Source organism: Myxocyprinus asiaticus, chromosome 35, assembly GCF_019703515.2.
Source record: "Myxocyprinus asiaticus isolate MX2 ecotype Aquarium Trade chromosome 35, UBuf_Myxa_2, whole genome shotgun sequence".
In the NCBI taxonomy this organism is placed as follows: Eukaryota; Metazoa; Chordata; class Actinopteri; order Cypriniformes; family Catostomidae; genus Myxocyprinus; species Myxocyprinus asiaticus.
This window is the reverse complement of record NC_059378.1, coordinates 14,257,707-14,277,187: the sequence shown is the minus strand read 5'-3', so window position 1 is coordinate 14,277,187 and position 19,481 is coordinate 14,257,707. Positions and strand designations below refer to the sequence as shown.

The 19,481-nt window shown below is 37.9% G+C and overlaps 1 protein-coding gene across 1 annotated transcript in view; it reads right to left on the bottom strand.

Annotated features, from left to right (window-relative positions):
• Positions 1 to 6,280: 6,280 nt before the first annotated feature.
• Positions 6,281 to 19,481, bottom strand: part of LOC127426293 (chemokine-like protein TAFA-4) — a 63,032-nt gene continuing 49,831 nt past the window's right edge. Inside the window, exons 5-6 of the mRNA XM_051673012.1 lie at positions 9,597 to 9,721; positions 6,281 to 6,803 (exon numbers count right to left, since the gene is read on the bottom strand). Coding sequence (XP_051528972.1) covers positions 6,792 to 6,803; positions 9,597 to 9,721 — 137 coding nt within the window. The 3' untranslated portion in view covers positions 6,281 to 6,791. The remainder of the gene's footprint in view (positions 6,804 to 9,596; positions 9,722 to 19,481) is intronic.

Here is a 19,481-nt window from a genome sequence, read left to right as displayed (position 1 = left end):
ATAAAGCCAGAGGAGGACATTGCTTTAACTCCTCGTAGCTTGCGATTTAGAAATAATAAAAAAAAAAAAGACTGGCATGGGGACTGCATTAGCTGAAAACTCATCTGCTGAAAAAAAAAGGATTCTTATTAAAAATGCTGTCCAACATTTGACAGATTGAGATTTCAAAGTGAGGCTGTTTGATTCTATGACTGCATACATCAATCATAATGTCAGTGCATTGCTGCCAGTTACTGCATGATAATAAAGTGCACAAAATGTACAAGATTAAAAAGAAAGTGCGGAAAATTCACACACCGTTTCTGTCGGTTATACTTGGATTTAATTTAAAACAATTTGGAATTTTACAACTGGAATTTTAAAACAGTTTTAACATGACCACTTTCTCCAAATGTTTAAAAGCTTCATGAACACTCAGTTTACATTGATTGTGTGAGTTGTCACACCTTCTCTTGATTGGTCAAATTCAGGTAGATTGCCAAATCGGCCTGAATATTTTAAACATGTTTACAAATTATCGTGAGGTTGTGAGCTGCTCATAAGCCACTCGGCTCCGCTTGTAATTCCTCTCACACAATGCGAGCTGTGACCACATGAGCTCCCACGATTTCCACGTAATCTCTCCTGACTAAAAAGAATCGGTTGGGAACTCGCATGTCAGTCGAAAATCGCACCATGTATGTCCGCCTTTAGGGTGTTCCATTTAAACCCATTGCACGGGTTCCGCCAGTAGTGGGCACTCACGCAACTTAAGTAATGACATACATCCGAATCCATGAGACGGATGGAAGTATGAGTCTGACTGGGGGGTCTAGTGGTAACATTTTCACCTTGTGCATAAAAGGCTTAGTGTTCTAATACGCCCATAGGCAACTTTATATTTTAATTAACTAAGATTGCATCCACACCTCAGTAGATGTATATCTTGAGTGGGGACACATTTGTTTGTATTTTTCTATGGGATTCAACTAGAAAAGGGCACGAGCTGCGGAACTCGCAGCAACGAGGAGCGCTCGCTGCCCATTCTCGATTCCTCAAGTACATCACTACGGCATACATGTTGTTATCTTCTTAATCCTGTATAATTAACACTTATGTTGTTTAAAATTAAAAGCCGTTCATGAGCATACCGTTGTTATTTGCTAGCCATCTTGAACTGATCTTTAACTTTATATGTTGTTCTTTTGATAAACATAGTTAACTGATGAACGTAGTTACACATAGGCCTACTTGGACTGCACTTAACAGAGTGCACATGTGTGAGAAGTTGACGAAAGAGGGATCCCTTCTAGACACGACCCAGCCTATGGCATGATATGAGGGAGTGCCTTGTTATGTGGGCACTGAGGTAGGCATGATGTCATAACAAGTCTTCTTTGCTTGAAGATATTTAGAATGAGAAATGAACTTGTGCGCCTCTAGCTTCCTGGAGGACTGGAAATCACCATATGAGAGTATTACAGCGTGTCAGCGCATCACATCGCATAATTTAGTGGAAAATGGACATAAATTCTATTTCTTCACTAAGTAAATATGAGAATAAATCAATATTTCTCTAAATGTGCACACCTTTGGAGTAAATGTTCAGTTGGATGTTTTTAACTGACAAAACAGCAGGACTTTTACATCATTCAATAGGTACGTGTTTCATAACAACGGTTTCATTTTTATAACGTTCACTTGGATATTTTGACATAATGACATAAATTAATAAATAATTTGGCAGTAACATTTCTACTGTAAAACAGTGGTCTTAAATCAATGCCCGAGGCTTAGAACTTTTTAATGATATATAGTTTGTCAAGATTAATTACGTTCTTTACATTAAAACTGTAGAGTGACTTTGAACAAATGTAAACAAAGAACGCTTCAGAGCGTGGGCGACCTGAAAAACGTGTTAAAGTACAAGTTGCTGGTCTCATACCAAATGCCCAAAACAGCAATGGTATTTTATGAGTGGAATGTAGCTTGTCATTTCAGCTGTCAAACCAAGCAGCCATAACTCTAATTCAAAGATTTGATGAGATTTCATTTTTTACATACTTTTAATTATTTCACAGTCTAGTATCCATAAATTATTCAATCTCAGCATTTTATATCATAGATTATTTATGCGTTGTAGCACTTTGACAAATGGTATTGTGACAGTGGTGCCAATGGAGAATTCTTGAAAACGGAATGTGAAGAGAATGTCACTCAAATTTAAAGCATCAGATTTTGAGGACAATTCAGTGTATGCATGCTCAGTTGTGTAATAAACATCCCCCAGCCCTGGTGTTTACAACAATTCCCCCATAGCACATATAATCAATTGTTTATATGAAGGATTCTATTCGCTTTCAACAAAAACACACCCCGTAAACATTTGCACAGAATATAATTTAAACAGCTCAGTGGAAATAGGATGCTTATGTTTATCTTTGCTTTAGGTTTTTAGTCTTTTCATCGCAGAGGAGAATGCTGGGTACGTGCCACCCCATGGAGTGAGCCAATGTTTAAGTGGGCTCTTGGGACACAAAGAGATTTGAGCAAAAAAAGTAAAGTCTCTTATAAAATCTGTCTGCAATCTAACACTCAGTGGCTTTGCTTACTCTCTCTCTTGCTTTATTTTCATGAGAGGCTGGTCCCGAGATTCAAGCTGCCTGGCAGAGAAGAACATTGATCCACTAATCGAAGATGTTGGTCGAACATTTGCCCACAGGCATGGCACTTCTTCTCCCAGGTTGTTAAGAGTATCACCTTGGGCTGTGTATAGTCAAAGCAGTTTTATTTAATATTTTTATGTGAATGTTTTTCCAATACCACTGGAACGGCCCTTTCAATGCTTACAACTCATTCTGCTGTCGTCCCTCTAAATATTACATGACCTATTGTATATTCTCTTTCTAATTTTTCTTCTTTCCTAGACAGGCCAGCTATGCAGAGGCAGGTTTCAGTCACTAGGAAAGAATTAAGAAATTGTCTTCAAATATTGATTTTTAAGCCAAAAGTGATGTTGGGTAGGCCAGTGTATCAGGTCCATCCTCAGAACACGGCGCCCTCTAGCGACAAAGGTGGACAATTAAAGAGTATTCATTCTATTTCTGCATCAGGATTTAGTGGCTTTCTACATCCCAGGAGAACATCACAAAACATCAAAGTCTTTTTCACAGAGATGGATCTGTAGATAAGATGTAGTCGATAAGTTCTGCCACTACAGACTAAACTCACAGTGAATTTGAAAACAGTAGGTTGACATTTCATGAGCTTAACTCATAGGTCTGTGCTTAACTAAATTTGAAGCAGGAAGTGTTTGTGAACATAAGGGCACATGTGAACTCCAGTTTCCAGGTGAGATGTCCACAGAGGGGTGCCAAAAGCGAGTTGTTTTTAGCTGTAAATTATGTAATACAGGAAAGAGGAATGCAAATTTTATTAACACTACCTCCAAAACCTCAACCCTAAATATAACCATCACAGAAGTAAAAATTTATTCTTAGAGGGAAAATTAAATTTTCAAATCACGCTTGTCACTGATTATGAGCACAAGATTACTTCCTGGATTAAATGCAGGACAAGAATCCGGATATCCCACGCTGCTGACGAAACACGCTGTTGGTTGTGCCACAGGAGAAGGTAAACACACTTGAACTGATGCAAAAATGTCTAATGGGAGATGCCACTTGTCAGTAACTTGACAGAATGGGCCTGATGTCAGGGTACTGGAATATTTGTATCAACATGTCAACTTCCCATGTGATCGTGTCCATAAACTATATTGTGTTGTGCCTTCGTGTCATAAGTTTTGTACAGTATAATAGCCTGTAACCTGTAAACGCCAAACATATTTAAACATTTAAACAAAGCCAATTATAAGCTTAGAAATTTATCAAGTGTTGCCCACAGAAACTACACGTGAGTAGCATGAATGTTTTTGCACCATTTATGTCAATGCAAGCAGCATGAATGTGGTAATGGAGATATGCATGCTTGTTTTTCTCATTCATATCATGTCAGGTCCACAGACATTTTCTTCTTTTACACACTCTCCGTCAATGCATCCTTTTACCAGAAACAGCAATGAATGATTAATGCGAAATTGTGTATGTTGAGTCATTTTCATTAAGGTAAACACTGACCTGCTGACTAATACTGCAGAGAAATAGAGAAAACAGAATGCTCATGGTTCTCATCAAATGTGCACTCAATGTGTGGTTGACCGCTTGTAAAAGAAAACAGAATGTTGAGTCTTTCGATGGCAAAGGACCTAAAAATACACTTGGACCATCCCGGGAGAGGTCTGGCTGTATCCTGGGCTTCAGTAATGAGAATTCGAGATGGTACTAGACCCCATCTCCCAAGGTTCAACACTGGAATCACAGTGGTTCTGATTCATTCATCACAGCTCACAAAGCAGACGTTTGGTGTCTGAAGGGGCTTTGAAGCCTGGAAGATGTCTGGGCAGGCACAGGGCAGGCCTGCGATACAGGGTTGTCTTATAGAGAGAAAACCTCATTCAACACTTCACAAGCCACTGCAGCCCTGAGAGAGACATTTAGAGATAAACAGACAATGGGTACCATCCTTTCTGCAAGCTCAATCAAACACATTCCGCACTGGAAAAGGTAAAGCTCAGAAAGAGTGAATAAAGGGACAATTAGAGTACTGGTTAGGTTAGAGTCTGTAGAGGCAGAATAGAAAACCTTGCATTGATGAATGGTGGAAATGATTCTGTTTCAAACTTTATTACACTGCAGTGTTGGGCACGAGTATGTCTCTTCACATTGGACCTCATCTTTAAATATGTTCAGCAAAAAAAGTGTCCTTGGAAAGCTTCACAGTTATCTTAAATCAGAAAACAAAGTTAAAAACAAGACAGGGCCCTGTTTAAGTGGTTTATGGTCTTTTTACAGAGTAACACCAGCTTTCAGTTTTAAAAGTTTTAAGGCTTGCATCTGTAAAGCTCACATTACATAGCAATTTACAGCAAGGAGGAGCTGTATTTTTACAACAATTTACCAGTGTTTTACTGATGACTAAATCACTTAGAGACTGCATTTCTACTTCTGTATTTTTGGAAAAAAGCTTTATAAATGTTTCTCTCTTTTTAACGGCATCTTACACCAAAGTAATGAGTAAAAAAACCGAAAATGTCTCCAAATGATCTTATCTAGTTAAAAAATTCCTACATTAATTTTACTTTTGTGGTTATGATCCTATTCAGAGATCCTAGTTAGAACTGCAAAATTACTTTAAGGAAACATTTTTATGGTTATGACTTGACCCAGAGGAGCAAATTGACAACAATTTGTGAACCACACATTCAGAGCAATAGACTCCTTACTGATGAATATAAAGTTTGTGTGGCAGATAAACATTGTTAAACTATTGTCAGTGTTCTATTAAAGGGTTGGTTCACCCAAAAATTAAAATTCTCCAATCTTTTACTCACTTTCATGCCATCCCAGATGTGTATGACTTTCTTTCTTCTGCTGAACACAAATAAAGATTTTTAGAAGAATAGTTCTACTCTGTAGGTCCTTTCAATGCAAGTGTATGGTGACCAGAACTTTTAAGCTCCAAAAATCCCCAAAAGGCAGCATAAAAGTTATCTATACGAATCCTGTGGTTTAATACACACTAGCGGCCAAAAGTTTGGAATAATGTACAGATTTTTCTGTTTCGGAAGGAAATTGGTACTTTAATTCACCAAAGTGGCATTCAACTGATCACAAAGTAAAGTCAGAACATTACTGATGTAAAAAACAGCACCATCTCTATTTGAAAAAAGTAATTTTTTATCAAATCTAGACAGGCCCCATTTCCAGCAGCCATCTCTCCAACACCTTATCCTTGATTAATAATGCTAAACTGCTAATTTGGTACTAGAAAATCACTGGAGTCATGGTTTATTTTTAAGCGAAAGGTCTGGTCACCATTCACCTCTATTGTATAGATCTACAGAGCTGAAATATTCTTATAAAAATCTTTGTTTGTGTTCTGCAGAAGAAAGAAAGTCATACACATCTGGGATGGCATGTGGGTGAGTAAATGATGAGAGATTTTTCATTTTGGGGTGAACTATCCCTTTAAAGGAATAGCTCAACTAAAAATAATTTACTTACCCACATGTCCTGTATGACTTTCTTTCTTCTGAGGAACATAAAAGGAGTTATTAATAGCGAATGTCCAACCTGTTAAGCATGATTTTCAGTGAATAACAATTTAAATTTCAGTCTGTTCTTCACACAAAGCTTTAGAAGACTTGGAATATTGCACACAAGTTATGTGGACTATTTTCATGATGCTTTAATGGTGCTTTGTTGTCCTTTTCGAAGCTTAACAGCCTCTAAAATTCTCCTTTGGTGTTTAACAGAAGAGATAAAGTCATACAAGTCTGAAATGGCATGAGTGAACTATTCCTTTACCATGCACCTACGTGCACATACACAACCACACAAGCTCCCAGCCATGTCCAAACTGTCCAAAGGAACTTTGTTCTTCATACACACACAAGAACAGCCAGAGCCAGCAAAAATCCAAAAAGCCTCTTTGAGCTGACAGATGCAGTCTCACGTGAGCACCTGTGGTGTCCAGCATCTGCAGTCGCACTGAGCATCGCACCACAGGTATATACAGACATTCTTCAGATCAAGTACATCCTCATATCTTCTGTCAAAGCAATGCAGTCATTTATAGTCTACAATAGGTGTCCATCTATCATATGTACTGAATCCTCCGTAATGTCAGTATCTTAAACAAGTCTCCTGTTCCTTTTGTGTGTTGGTGAGGAGTCTGCAGCCATATTCTTGCTATCGTGTGACCTATGAAAAGATTGAGAGGTAGATTAAGGGACATACAGTACGATACAATCACTAGAGCTGCAAAGCTTCTGCTTTTAGATAAAGTGGTTTTGCCTATGCTACGACAAATCTCAGACAGAGAGGTATATTAGTCTCACAAATGGATGATTTGAGCTGGGCACACTTAAATGATTTAGAGTTGGAAAGGGACACTACCAAATGCAGACAGTGGAGAAGGGTAATAAACCCATAAGATACTGAATAAGAGGATCGTAAAGGGGGAGGATGTAAAGAGATAAGAAGGCAGATTGAAAGAGACAGAAAGAGAGAGCACAACGCGAATCCTGGCTCATCGCCACAATCTCCTGTGACGTGTGCATTGAAGCCTGGTGGTAACTGTTCCAATTTTGCTGCTATTAAATACAGAATTAATGCTCACCGGAGTAAGACACACCCTCCCGTCTACTGTCTGTGCCGCAATGCAGCCCATTGGCTCTTGAAGAAGGTGGGGTCTATCCCTGACACTTGGTACAGCCAATCATGCACTGAATAATGAACAGAGTCATTTATCTCAAATGAAAGACCCAGAGCCGTCATTCATTTCTTGTCTCTCCCTCTTGCCAATTTAATTAGGACTCTTAATTTGAAAGCCTTAGAGGACCTCATAGCCATAATGCATTTTAATGAACACAACAGATGTTCTGCTGTTACTTTATAACTCAGAGCAATTATTCTTATGGCAGTTGTGTGTTCTCCGCCACTGTTTTTTCTTTAATACTTCAACTGTAAATCACACCTGCACAGAGAAACAGCAGTCACCCCAGCTTTCATAAAAAGGAGCATCTCTGCTCAAATCTAATCTGTCACCCACATGAAGTTATATTCATGTGTTTTTATTGTTTTTTGTTTAACAAACCCCTAACCACTGAAGATTCTTTCTCTTTGTATGGGAGAATCCCGACTTAATCTCACCATCCCTTAAATTCATTTGTATTTTTAACCTGAATATAGCCCTCTTGGGGATTTCAACCATAAATTGAGATATTCAAGGTGATCGGGTTCACAAAAAGTGTGTCTTTAACTCTTTAAGCTAGTTAAGAAGTCTGGTAGGAACACCAACAGACCAGCATCCAAAACATAAAAACATATGCTGGTAACTAGTCCCTTTTCAGAAGGGATGGACTAACAATGTTGTCTCTGCATGTTTGTCTAGGCTTGGCTTTTGAAAATTTTCCTTTGGTCTTTGAAAGTTCTCTCTATTAGACTAAAGTCTTCAGGGATTTGTCTTCTGAGCTTCTGACTACCTCTATGGAGTCCCTCTGAAATGTTTATTTATCTTCAAGCTTTTCTCGTTCTTTACGGGGTCTCTTTGTGTGTGTCTGCCTATAGTACTGGGGTGTAGGAATGACAACCTAAGGTTTTTCGGCAGGTTTCCAGAGGTTGCTAGGGTGCTCTGGCTGGTTACTAGGCATTGCTAGGGTTTTTGTTTTTGGCTAGTTGCTAGAAGGGCTGGGAGATATGGCTTAATAAATAATATCTCACTATTTTTCAGCCAATTGACGATATTCTAAATATCAATAGTCGAATACTTAATTAACACAAGGGATAAAGAGATCTAATTATTTTCATTGATAAGCACATTTATATTTTATATACAATGATACATAGTAGCTTAATAAAAAGCATTATTTACCTTCATATATTTTTTTACTTTGAATGAATAAGGTGGAGCTTTTATTTTGACACCTCACTTTCACTTGACACAGAAAGTGTTGTGTGTAGTTTACAATGTTTTGCATCTAGTGAAACGCTTTTATCTCCTCCTGTTCTGTTATACTGTGCCACCTTTGTAGATTTGTGTAATAACTTGTAGTGGTTACTAATGTTTGGAATTGCAAATGCTTAAACCTGTAGTACTTTTCTTTCACAATGTAGTATGTGAACTGCTCTAAAAGCGCTAAAAACTCGAGCCCATTAGCCCCGGGCATACACAGAACAGTGCACGTTCTGAAGCACACAGGCCGTGTTTATCTGGTCTGATGCTTATAAAACTAAATGGCCAAATAAAAAGTCAATTAAAATCATCGCGATACACACAATATTGCTGAATTTTATATCATCAGCAAAATAATCACGATTATATCATTAATATTCGATATATCGCCCAGCCCTAGCTGCTAGGCGTTTCTATGGTTTTTTTAGCTGATTGCTAGACATTGCTAGGGTGTTCTGGCTGGAGAATCCCTCATTATCTCCCAAAAAGTCTATGCTAAAATTAGTTCCCAAAAGCATAATGGTTGCTTCGCCACTGCTATAATGTGTCTGTAAATGGATAACATTTGAACAGGTATATTTTAAATTTAAATTGTACTTCACCCTGTGAATGAAAATAGGTTTTAGAACATACTGTACCACTTCTGGTACGCTCAGGGACTTCAGAGAACCCTCTTATCCAAGTAAGGCCTCAACAAAACGCCTCTTTGAAGAATGGTTTGCCTGAAAAAAAGGCCTGGGGAGAAGGGTTCCTCAAAGAAAGCCCTTCTGAGAATACTTGTAGGGAGTATTTTAATGGCATATACAGTATCTCTTTTGAAAAGTCTGTTTAAAGGGATCTTTTAAATGAACAAAAAGGTTCTCAGATGCCCCTATCTTGTTGTTCACCACAAGCAGTAAACACTTTCTGTGCCAACCTGTGTCTCTTAGCATCAGAATGTTACATACAAATACTTCAGGCTTTTAACAGGCTTTAATCAGTGTTATTAGAATGGTTGTTAAATTTTATCAAACTATTCTTTGGGGAACCGGCCCACTCACCTTGGTAGTTTTGACTTTGTTACCAGTGCTGCAGGACCAACCAGTGAGATCTGGAAGAACTTTACACTCCTCGCCATCCAAACACGGGTGCATTTGGCACCACCACTTCTGTAGCACGATGGAAGCTAGAGGGAGGGGGGTGGAATAAGAGGGTGGATTACTCTCAACATTATAAATTTTCAGAGCATCTCCTATTCACCATTGTTTGTCACCATCTACTCACCTGCAACAATTAAAACATACAACTTTAAAATATGTATTATTTGTATTGAGCCAAGAGGTCAGTGTAAGACATTTCAATCTTCTATTGGTCACACTTCTTCTCGTCATCCGAATGCGTAGGTCAGAGTACACCACCACATACTTGACCTTTCGTCCACAGTGGAATGCAAAATTTCTTTTCATGAGCTTGTGTTTCCGGTGTCCTGCGTTCAGATGCATTTAAATGGAAGTGACTAGAGCACGAAGTGTACAGTAGTGTGGTCACGGCCACTCTGAAAATGCTCTCATACAGAAAAAATGTAAACTAAAATAAAATTAATCTTTATGACTCCAAAATGAACACTTGCTGAAGCAGAGATTATATGAACATGTGCTAACAACTTTTCAGTAGAAAGGTAGTGTTAAAAAAAAACTACCTTTTTCTGCCACACTGATGTGTTACAGCACAGGAAAGAGAAGACAGAAAGTGTTGCTCAGTCATGTGCTCATTTATTCTTTCTTAGAAGTGCTTCTGATCTAACCTTGTTAAATTGCTTTCTGGAATCCTTAATTTTGATTGGTCAATTGCTGTATTCTGTTGTAAAATATTTTGGGGTCTTTTTCTTCTAAAGTAACCCACGAAAAACACCCTTGCTATTCTATTATTAAATTAAGCAGTCCATACACACCCATCTCACCTCCAAACATGCATTGAGATAGTTCACTCCAAATCCACTTCTAAGCCAATCAATACCCTGTTCAAATGAGGCTCATTGAGATGAGTGCACCCATAAGAGAGCTGATCATAAGCCCATTGTCCCCAACAATAGGAAGAGAGAGGATATACACAGTGAAAATGAGCTTTAAAGGGAATTATGCAAAAGGACACACGCAAATCCTCTCAAGCATCACATGTTAGCGCCTTACACAGGGAGAACATGAAAGCAGGGGGTTCATCCAGAGCTGCGTGTGAGTGTTTGTGTTGGGTTATGTTTGTTGACTTGGTTTTAATGAGAGTAGGAAGACTATAGACAAAAGATGCCATGCATAAATCAACAAAATTAGAAGTCGCACTGGGCTGTGACATAACAGCTGTGTGTGTGTCTGTCTCTCTCTCTCTCTCTGTGTGTTTGAGGCACACATTTAAAGTGTGTGATTCCTGTGGCCCTTTGAGTGGTTCAGAGAATCTGTGGGTGCATAATTATCATTAATGTGGCCCTTGTTAGGTGAAATGACAACCTTAAAAAGGTTAATAATTGGTCAGTTTGAGTGTATGAGCATGTCACGAGAAAGTACATACATTCGTGCAACAATAGGTGTGTATTTTTCCTCAAAAAACAAAGCTGTTGTGATAGTCTAAAGGCAAATAAAGGGAAGATAAACTTAAAGGAATATTCTGGGTTCAGTACAAATTAAGCTCATTCAAAACCATTTGTTGTATAATGTTGATTACCACAAAAAAATAATTTCTTTTAATAAAGGAAAAAATAATTACTTTAGAAAAAAGGAAAAATCGAGGTCATGGCAACGAAGTTCAAAAATGTAATACAAATTTCCACAGAAAAGGTTAGTAAGATATTTTATTAAGTTGTATACACAGGGTTTATTCGCGATAATGTAATATCACAGTTAAATAGTGTATAATGATATTATAGTAATTTACTGGCCATTTTGCAGTTATTTACCCTGTAAACTACAGTAAGGGTTAACAGTGTGAGGGTTTGAAAATTCCTGCAGGAAAAAGGCCGGCTGAGCTGCTAAAGCTTTTCAGGAGTTAAATGGCTTTAAGTTTGCAGTTGTGGACACCTTTGTCTGAACCTCTTTTCAGCTTTTCCTCACCAAATCTCTGCCTCTACAGTTTAGGCATTTAACTGGATAGAGTTTGGCCAAAGCCCACGGACTCTGAAGGATTTTGCTTGCCTTTAGTGCTGAAGTGGCAGGGACAAATACAAGATACATCCTTTTTTTCTGATAGTCCTTCTATTTTCAGTCAAGTAAAGCCATGAATGAGGTCATGAAGGGCACTAATTTAAGCTTTGATTTTCAGTATAGCTCCTAGTTGGATCTAGACAGTTTTATTGCTATAGATTTGAGAGACTATCCAGGATAGAGGAATTTTGGCGGGAAATGCTGTCAGCTAATAACAGTGCCATATGAAAACAAGGGGGTCTTCCTCAAGTAAATTTGGCCACATTCAAATTTGAGACATTATTTTGTGTTATTGGGGACATCTGTACAGGAAAAAGTATGATAGTTTCTTTAAACCTGTTATCTGTTAGACAATGGTGTGTTAAGCCAATTGGCTAGCATGGTGTGAGCTGACAGGGTACTTAAACTTGTAATCTGTTAGCCAATAAACTTTAAGTCTCTCTCATTGTCTAACATTTAAATTGCTAAGTTTTACAGATAAGCCGGTTTCATTGCAGCACGCTGCGAGGGTTTCCTCTAAAAATGCTATGTTGCTTAGGTGGTTCTTCTACCAGCTTGCACGGTTAGGTCTGCTTTTGTCCATGACACATAGAAGTGTGTTTTTAACAAGGTAAGCTTAAGCCAAATCTGGCCTGGCACACATCGCTATCTCAGATCATTAGCATAAATAAGTCCACACATAGCTAGGCTAAGTCACTTGTTAAATAAACTCTGGGCTTTCTTAGTCGAAATACACATTATGAGTCAGGCCACAAATTGTTTAAGCCATTTGGCTAAGCAGACTTAGGCACACATAGATATTTAGTGCATTAGCGTCACGCCATGCAGCCAAGCTGGCCAGGCACAATTAGCTAACATACAGTATCCAGTACACATGGTTCTTCGGAGCAGCAGCAGTACACAATTCTTGGCAATAGATCTGCATTGTTGGGGGGTTTGTGTGTTTTTGTATATGTCTATGCAGTTTTACTTCTTTGTTGGAAGATTGTATATACACTCAATGAGCACTTTATTAGGAACACCATGGTCCTAATAAAGTGCCCAATGTGGTCCTCTGCTGTTCTGCCTCAAGGTTCGACATGTTGTACATTCTGAGATGCTATTCTGCTCATTACAATTGTACAGAGTGGTTATCTGAGTTACCGTAGCCTTTCTGTCAGCTCGAACCAGTCTGGGCAGCATTTCCCAAAAACATCGTAAGCCTAAGTTGATCACAAAAACCAATGGTGCCAATGGTCTCGACGATCAACTTAAGCTTGCGATGCTTTTGGGAAATGCTGCCCTGGCCATTCTCCATTGACCTCTCTCATCAACAAGGTGTTTCTGTCCGCAGAACTGCTGCTCACTGGATGTTTTTTGTTTTTGCCACCATTCTAAGTAAACTCAGAAAATTCTTGGGCATGAAAATCCCAGGAAACCAGCAGTTACAGAAATACTCAAACCAGCCTGACTGGCACCAACAATCATGTCACGGTCGAAATCACTGCGGTCACATTTTTTCCCCATTCTGATGGTTGATGTGAACATTAACTGAAGCTCCTGACCAGTATTTGCATGATTTTATGTATTACACTGCTGCCACATGATTGGCTGGTTAGATAATCACATGAATAAGTAGGTGTACAGATGTTCCAATAAAGTTCTCATCAACTTGAGTTCTTTCTCACTCTCTAACATTTAATTTGCTCAGTTTTGCAGATAAGCCAGTTTCACTGTAGCACGCTGCAAGAATGTTCCTTTAAGCCCCCCTTCTCCCCAGCACCAATCATTCCGAGAGTTGTCATGACTGAAATCTATTAATTCCAAAGATAGATACCAGAGATACAAATGAACATCTGCCCCTGCAACCTCTAGAAAATGAATCAATATAATGCCCTATCCTTTAACCACATACGACTGAGATTGGTCCATCCAATCCATCACTGCCAGCAGTGAGAAAAGTAACATGTACCATGTGACCATACATGTTCATATCAGCAGTAGTCTGGATGACAACGGCTTGCATTGATAAAGTTTTATAAGCATTAAATTAACTATACATAGCATATACTGTAGTAAATAATATGATAAAACAAGATAATATAAAATGCTCTTTCCAACCGTTGACATCACAGGAAAGTAAGCGTCATCATAACTGGCCAATCAGACAAATCTTCCAGGCTGTGGTAGCAGACCCCCATGTTTCATGCTAACTGCCATTCTACCACGCTTTCCGATTTCTGTGGTGTGAACAGGCTGTGTTTGAAATGTGCCTGACATCATGTGGCAGCTGAGGAAACTGCAGGAAGTGAGAGTGAGAGGGAGGGTGGAAGGGAAAAGAGAGAGAGAGCGAGAGAGAGAGAGAGAAAGACAGATTGGAAAAAACTGGCGAGAGGGAAAAGCCAGAGAGCAAGATGGAATAGGAACAGAATGTCAGACATCTTGAAGATGTCTCTCTTCTTGTTTGTGTTAATTGTTGGCACTGGGGTTTGTGGCATGTAGTAGTGGGCCTGGTGGACAAACACAGCATGTGGTAATCATTAGTGTTCTAAATCATACAAATTTTCTCTTGCACACACACACACACAAACTGCCACAATTATCAAAATGATGGTTATGTGGCAATGCAATTTTTTTTTTCTTTTTTCAAAAATAAATTTAATCCAGTTGCAAATTCTGATTGTAATGCATACATTACATGATGTTCTGACATATCTTTCAATTAAGTATCAATTTGATCACAGTTTCCTTAGGAGAAATAAAAACAGACATACTTTAAGACAATTGTTGAGACACAGTAAGAGTATAGAGCTATACTATTAATGTGAATAGCATGGCTCAGATAATTTGGTCTTTCAAGAACTTAATGATTGAGTTCATATTGAAATCTTTGACTTTTGATTGCATACTTTGGTATCTAGTTTGTGACACTGTTGAGATTCTGAAACTTTACTAGAGACACATGTGAGATCACTCTTCTTCTCAGGTAAAAAACCAGAAAAGCAAAAGACTTGAGCAAAAGTCTCCATTTGCTCTCCCTTTTACATATCTCATTGCAGTCTAGGAGAAAAAAAAGAGATATTAAGGAGATCTGTCCAATTCTGCTGACTAAAGAAGTTAGGTGGGATTTGTGGGAAAGGGTTGTTTTCCCTGCTGAAAAGAACAGCTTAACCAATATGCCGTTCCCACGCTGGTCTAGGCTTGTTTATGTCGCAGTGTTGATTTTGTGCTGTTGGACCAGCATAGCCATGCTTTTCACCAGCAAACCTAGCTGGTGAAGCTGGTTGACCAGCTTGGTCTTTCTGATGGAGATGGATAAGCTAGTTTAAAATCCTGGTGGGGTCACCAGCACCCAAAACACAACATCAGCAATGCTGGTCTTTCTACGGGTTGGACTGCAGTGTACATGCACACAAGGTATTTTTGAATCAATTTTGACACACCATTTAAAATTTCAGGATGAATAAAAAAGGGCCACAGGTGATTATGTGCTTTGGAAAAAGGTTTCTAACGTTGTTTGAAGATATGGAAGGCAGAGAGACAGCAGACAGAGACAGAGGGGAAGAGGAAGATGAAGGGGCAGAAGAACAGTTGTCCCTGATGATATTTGCTCTACAGTATTCTGGTTGACTGTACTTGTGCATGGTACAACAATGCTGGGCAACAAGTCGTTTTACGGTTACATCTTTCATTTACATAAGCCTTCAGATAAGAAAACAGGTAGCTACAACGGCGTTTTCCCTAGGATTTTGTTCAGCAGCGGAGCTGCAACGCCGGACCCGTAGCTGCACGTCGGTTGAGGAACAGCTTAAAACGACCTTAGAATCAATATAGATGGGTTACTCATGTTCACCTTGTCATGTGTGTGTTTATTTACTGGGAGATTTCGACACCTGAAGGGCTCCAAAAGCCCACATACTTTAGCTGTAGTAATAAATGTCAAATAATGAAATGCCTCAATGCAGAAAATTACTTGCACAATTTTTATTAAACATAAATACAAACAGATAATATAAACCAGCAGCGATTCTAGAATTTGAATCTTAGAGGGGCTCAGCCCCCAATGACACTATAAGATGTGCTCATTTAATGTATTCCACTCTGTTGCATAGATGGTGTTTTGTTTTTTAAACTGTGCTTTCGCATAATTTAAGCTAGCCAGCTACTATTCATTCAGAATATTGTCATTTTCTATAATAAACATTTATATAGTTATAAAAATAACTGAAATCGCTTGAAGAATACAGACAAACCGTATATTATTGTAACTGTCTATTTATTGGTAGAATGTTTCTTCTGGCCTAGTAATTTCTTTTTGTTCTCTATTTACTAACAAACATTATAGAAAATAAGTCAATCATTTTTACAACTTCCATAGTTTCAAGTTATAGTAAACACCACAAAAACCTATTACTACAATAAATGTCACATCTATTAAGTGGAGTGAATTACATTTAGATAATGTTTCTCTGTCTGTCATTCATATTTGTTCACTGATTTGTTCAGTGACAACTTTTGTAAATAACACCTTAACTGATAGGTGGCAACAAATGAACAACTTTTATGTTTTGAGTGAGTCATTAAACCATTGATAAAGCACCAAGTCGTTCACATTCTAAATTTATTTAAATTTGTGTATCTCTACAAATCTACTAAAAGAATTGTAAGCATCAGAAGCATTTTCCCCACAAATAACAACAAAGCATATCCTATAATTTTGTGAACTGCTATGCATGACTACACAAAAAGACAACAATATTAGCCTAAAAATAATAATAAGTGATTCAATTATGTCCTGATGCCATTGTAATGTCATCAATCACTTTAACTCATAATTCATCCAGCCACTTTCTCTTCTTGTTGAACGAGATTACCAAAGTAAACGAACGATATACCTCCTTCTCTCCTTCAGTCGGTCATAAGATCCTGATCCTCGCTCGTTCAGTGAAATGGGGAGTATTCATTCACTGGGTCAAACCAGTGATATGCTCCTTTACAGCCTGCACTCGAATGCTGTTGGCTCACGCTATAGTCAGTTTTTACAGTCATGAAAAGACAACAAAGTGGCTTCGTGTATCAAACCAGAGTTCATTGGCTTCTAAAGAGAGAGACGACAGTAAACGAGAAATATGAGTCAGTGTATGGAGGTGAACAAGAATGATTCATTCACTTAAAAGATTTGTTCTAAAAGTCCGATTTGTTTATGAACAAAACATCACTACTGCACACAGTGGAAAGACTGCAGCTGATTGGGGCTAGGAAGCGTTACGTTGTGTCAAGAATATTAATGGACCATGTGAAATTTCAGCTGTAGCGCTCATAATTTACATGTACTGAATCACAATGTTCATGACACTTGCTCTGATCATTTGTGAAAATGGACGTCTACTTTATCTAACCTGACAGTACTTGTTTTACTGTAAAATACAGTATTTCTGCAGAACTGATGAACATCTTTTATGATGAGCAATGTTTACAAATTGGTGTGTAGCTTTGATATTGCATTTATAGTTTCAAGAAAATGGTGAATAGTTTCATGAAATGTGTTTTAGCAGTCAAAAAAATTGTCAAATCTGCACTACCTCTCCCAAGCGGATTGCTTATCCTATATTTTTCCAAAGGTGTTTATGTGAAGGCTTTACAAGGGCACTACTTTATTCACCTATATGGAAAACTTTAATGAGTTTTTTACTTTCAGAATAAGACTACTGCACACTATTGTTGAGCCCTGCCATTTGAAAATAAAGGTAATGTTACTTATCTTCCCAGGTTTGCAGAGTTCACCTTACCAGGAGATTTAGATGAATTTTGCTTGTGCAGAAAGTCTTTTGTAAGGATAGTCACAAGTCATAACTAAATCTACTACACAAGATGCGACTAAATACAGCCTCCAGCTTAAACACACATACACCTTATTATTCAGACCTACATACAGTGTAAAGATTCACAAATTTCACAATCATGTGCACATGCAGTTCACAAACAAGTGTGCACTTTGCTGTACCTGAGATTAATAGGACTGGTAAACAATAGGGTTGATGATGCCTTCGTCTTTATAAGTGTGTGTGAATGTGTGTTTGCGCACATCACAGCTAGATAAAACACCTCACATCGTGGTTTATTCGCCAGAGACCGAAAACTCCCCAGTATCAATCTAAATCCATTTATACCCATCTATTAGATTACCCAGCACACCGTCTCAGCACCACAAAGCTTGAAATGACCTAATTTACAACACTATCAGCTTAGCTACAGATTCTGCCTTTGACACACATTAATGCAGTGTATTAATTCAGCATCGCTCTCCACAGGCTAACAGTGCATTTGTCTCCTTAAGGAAATTCCCAAAGAGCTGCACAGAAGCTCACCTGACCCCAATGACCTATTTATTAAACAGCAGGCATTCCAGCTCACGAATCCAACATATGACTTACTGTGTGTCAAGAAAGTCACCATGGGTTTTTTCGACATCTTTCACTGCATAAAGTAATTTCAGCTTTAAGTTGGCACAACAGTCAAAATATATGGTTGGTTGTGCATGACATAGGGGAGACTGTCACATGGGGAAGTTGTTACAAGGGCTATCTCTCAGTAATGAGATTTGGAGTCAAAAGTCCATTTACAAACATGAGTTAAGTTTTTTTCGAGTAGAGTTTTAGTTTGTTGGTTTCAAACATCAAGTTCAAAACCCTCCTTAATTAGAATAATTTTTGTGAATTCCACCCTCCAAAGTAAATTTTCAGTATCCTCATATTTTTGTTATTGCTTCTGAGTAAAGCAAACATACTCAAATCACACTGGCATACATTAAGGCAAGGGTCAACTATATTATGAAGGCAGAATTTTACCAATAGGTTTAAATTAGGGCTGTCAATTGACCCTTCGCTAAGCTCCGCCCCTCTTGGTCACGGTTGCTTCTTAAGTGGGCTGGAATGAAGAGTGACATTGTACCGTATATTTATCTGATGTTTTTGTAAAATAAATTAAATTATACAGTAATTTGATTGAAAACTGTGCAGACTGTGTATCAGAATTGAGGCAAACGATTATCACAGTCACTTGAAAAGAGAAAAGTGTCATTTGATAGCAATTACAAACCTCATAACATTAGTGTAAGTGAACAGAACTGCTTATCTCATGACATACTCATTTTGATGCTTATTTACTATCACCTTTACTAAGACCTGAATCAATACCTAAATTAATTAATGTTAAGTTATGAGCTTTAATTTTAATTTAGGAAATGTAGGTGATGTTATACGTTTATTTGGGAATGAGGAATGACATTTTAATCCAAAGCATGCTCTTCTCAATATTTATTTCAAGATAAAAAAAAAAAGAAAAAACACTGCGTGTGTCCTCTCTGGGTACCTCGTGTCACTATTACAAGTGACCAAGCAACAACATTTAAAAACATTTTTTGGATCATTTCGATAAAATCCTGCTTAAAACTACTCAAAATCTCATTACTCCCGTACACTCTCATTGTAAAAAAGCAACCACTTGTCATAGAAATGGATTTTCTGAGAAAGGCCCCCAAATAAAATTATTATATACATAATAATTTAAATACTTATAAATTATTTATAACAAACACAATATTCAGATAACTAAAATATATCATTATTGTGGCTGACAATTAAAGCATTGCTTAGACTACACAAAAAATGGCTTTAGAATATATTGTTTGTTTTATTTCCATATCTTTGTCATTTTTTACATATATTTAGGCCTATTTTTGGCCTACTCTAAACTGTAATCCATTTTCATTTGAGT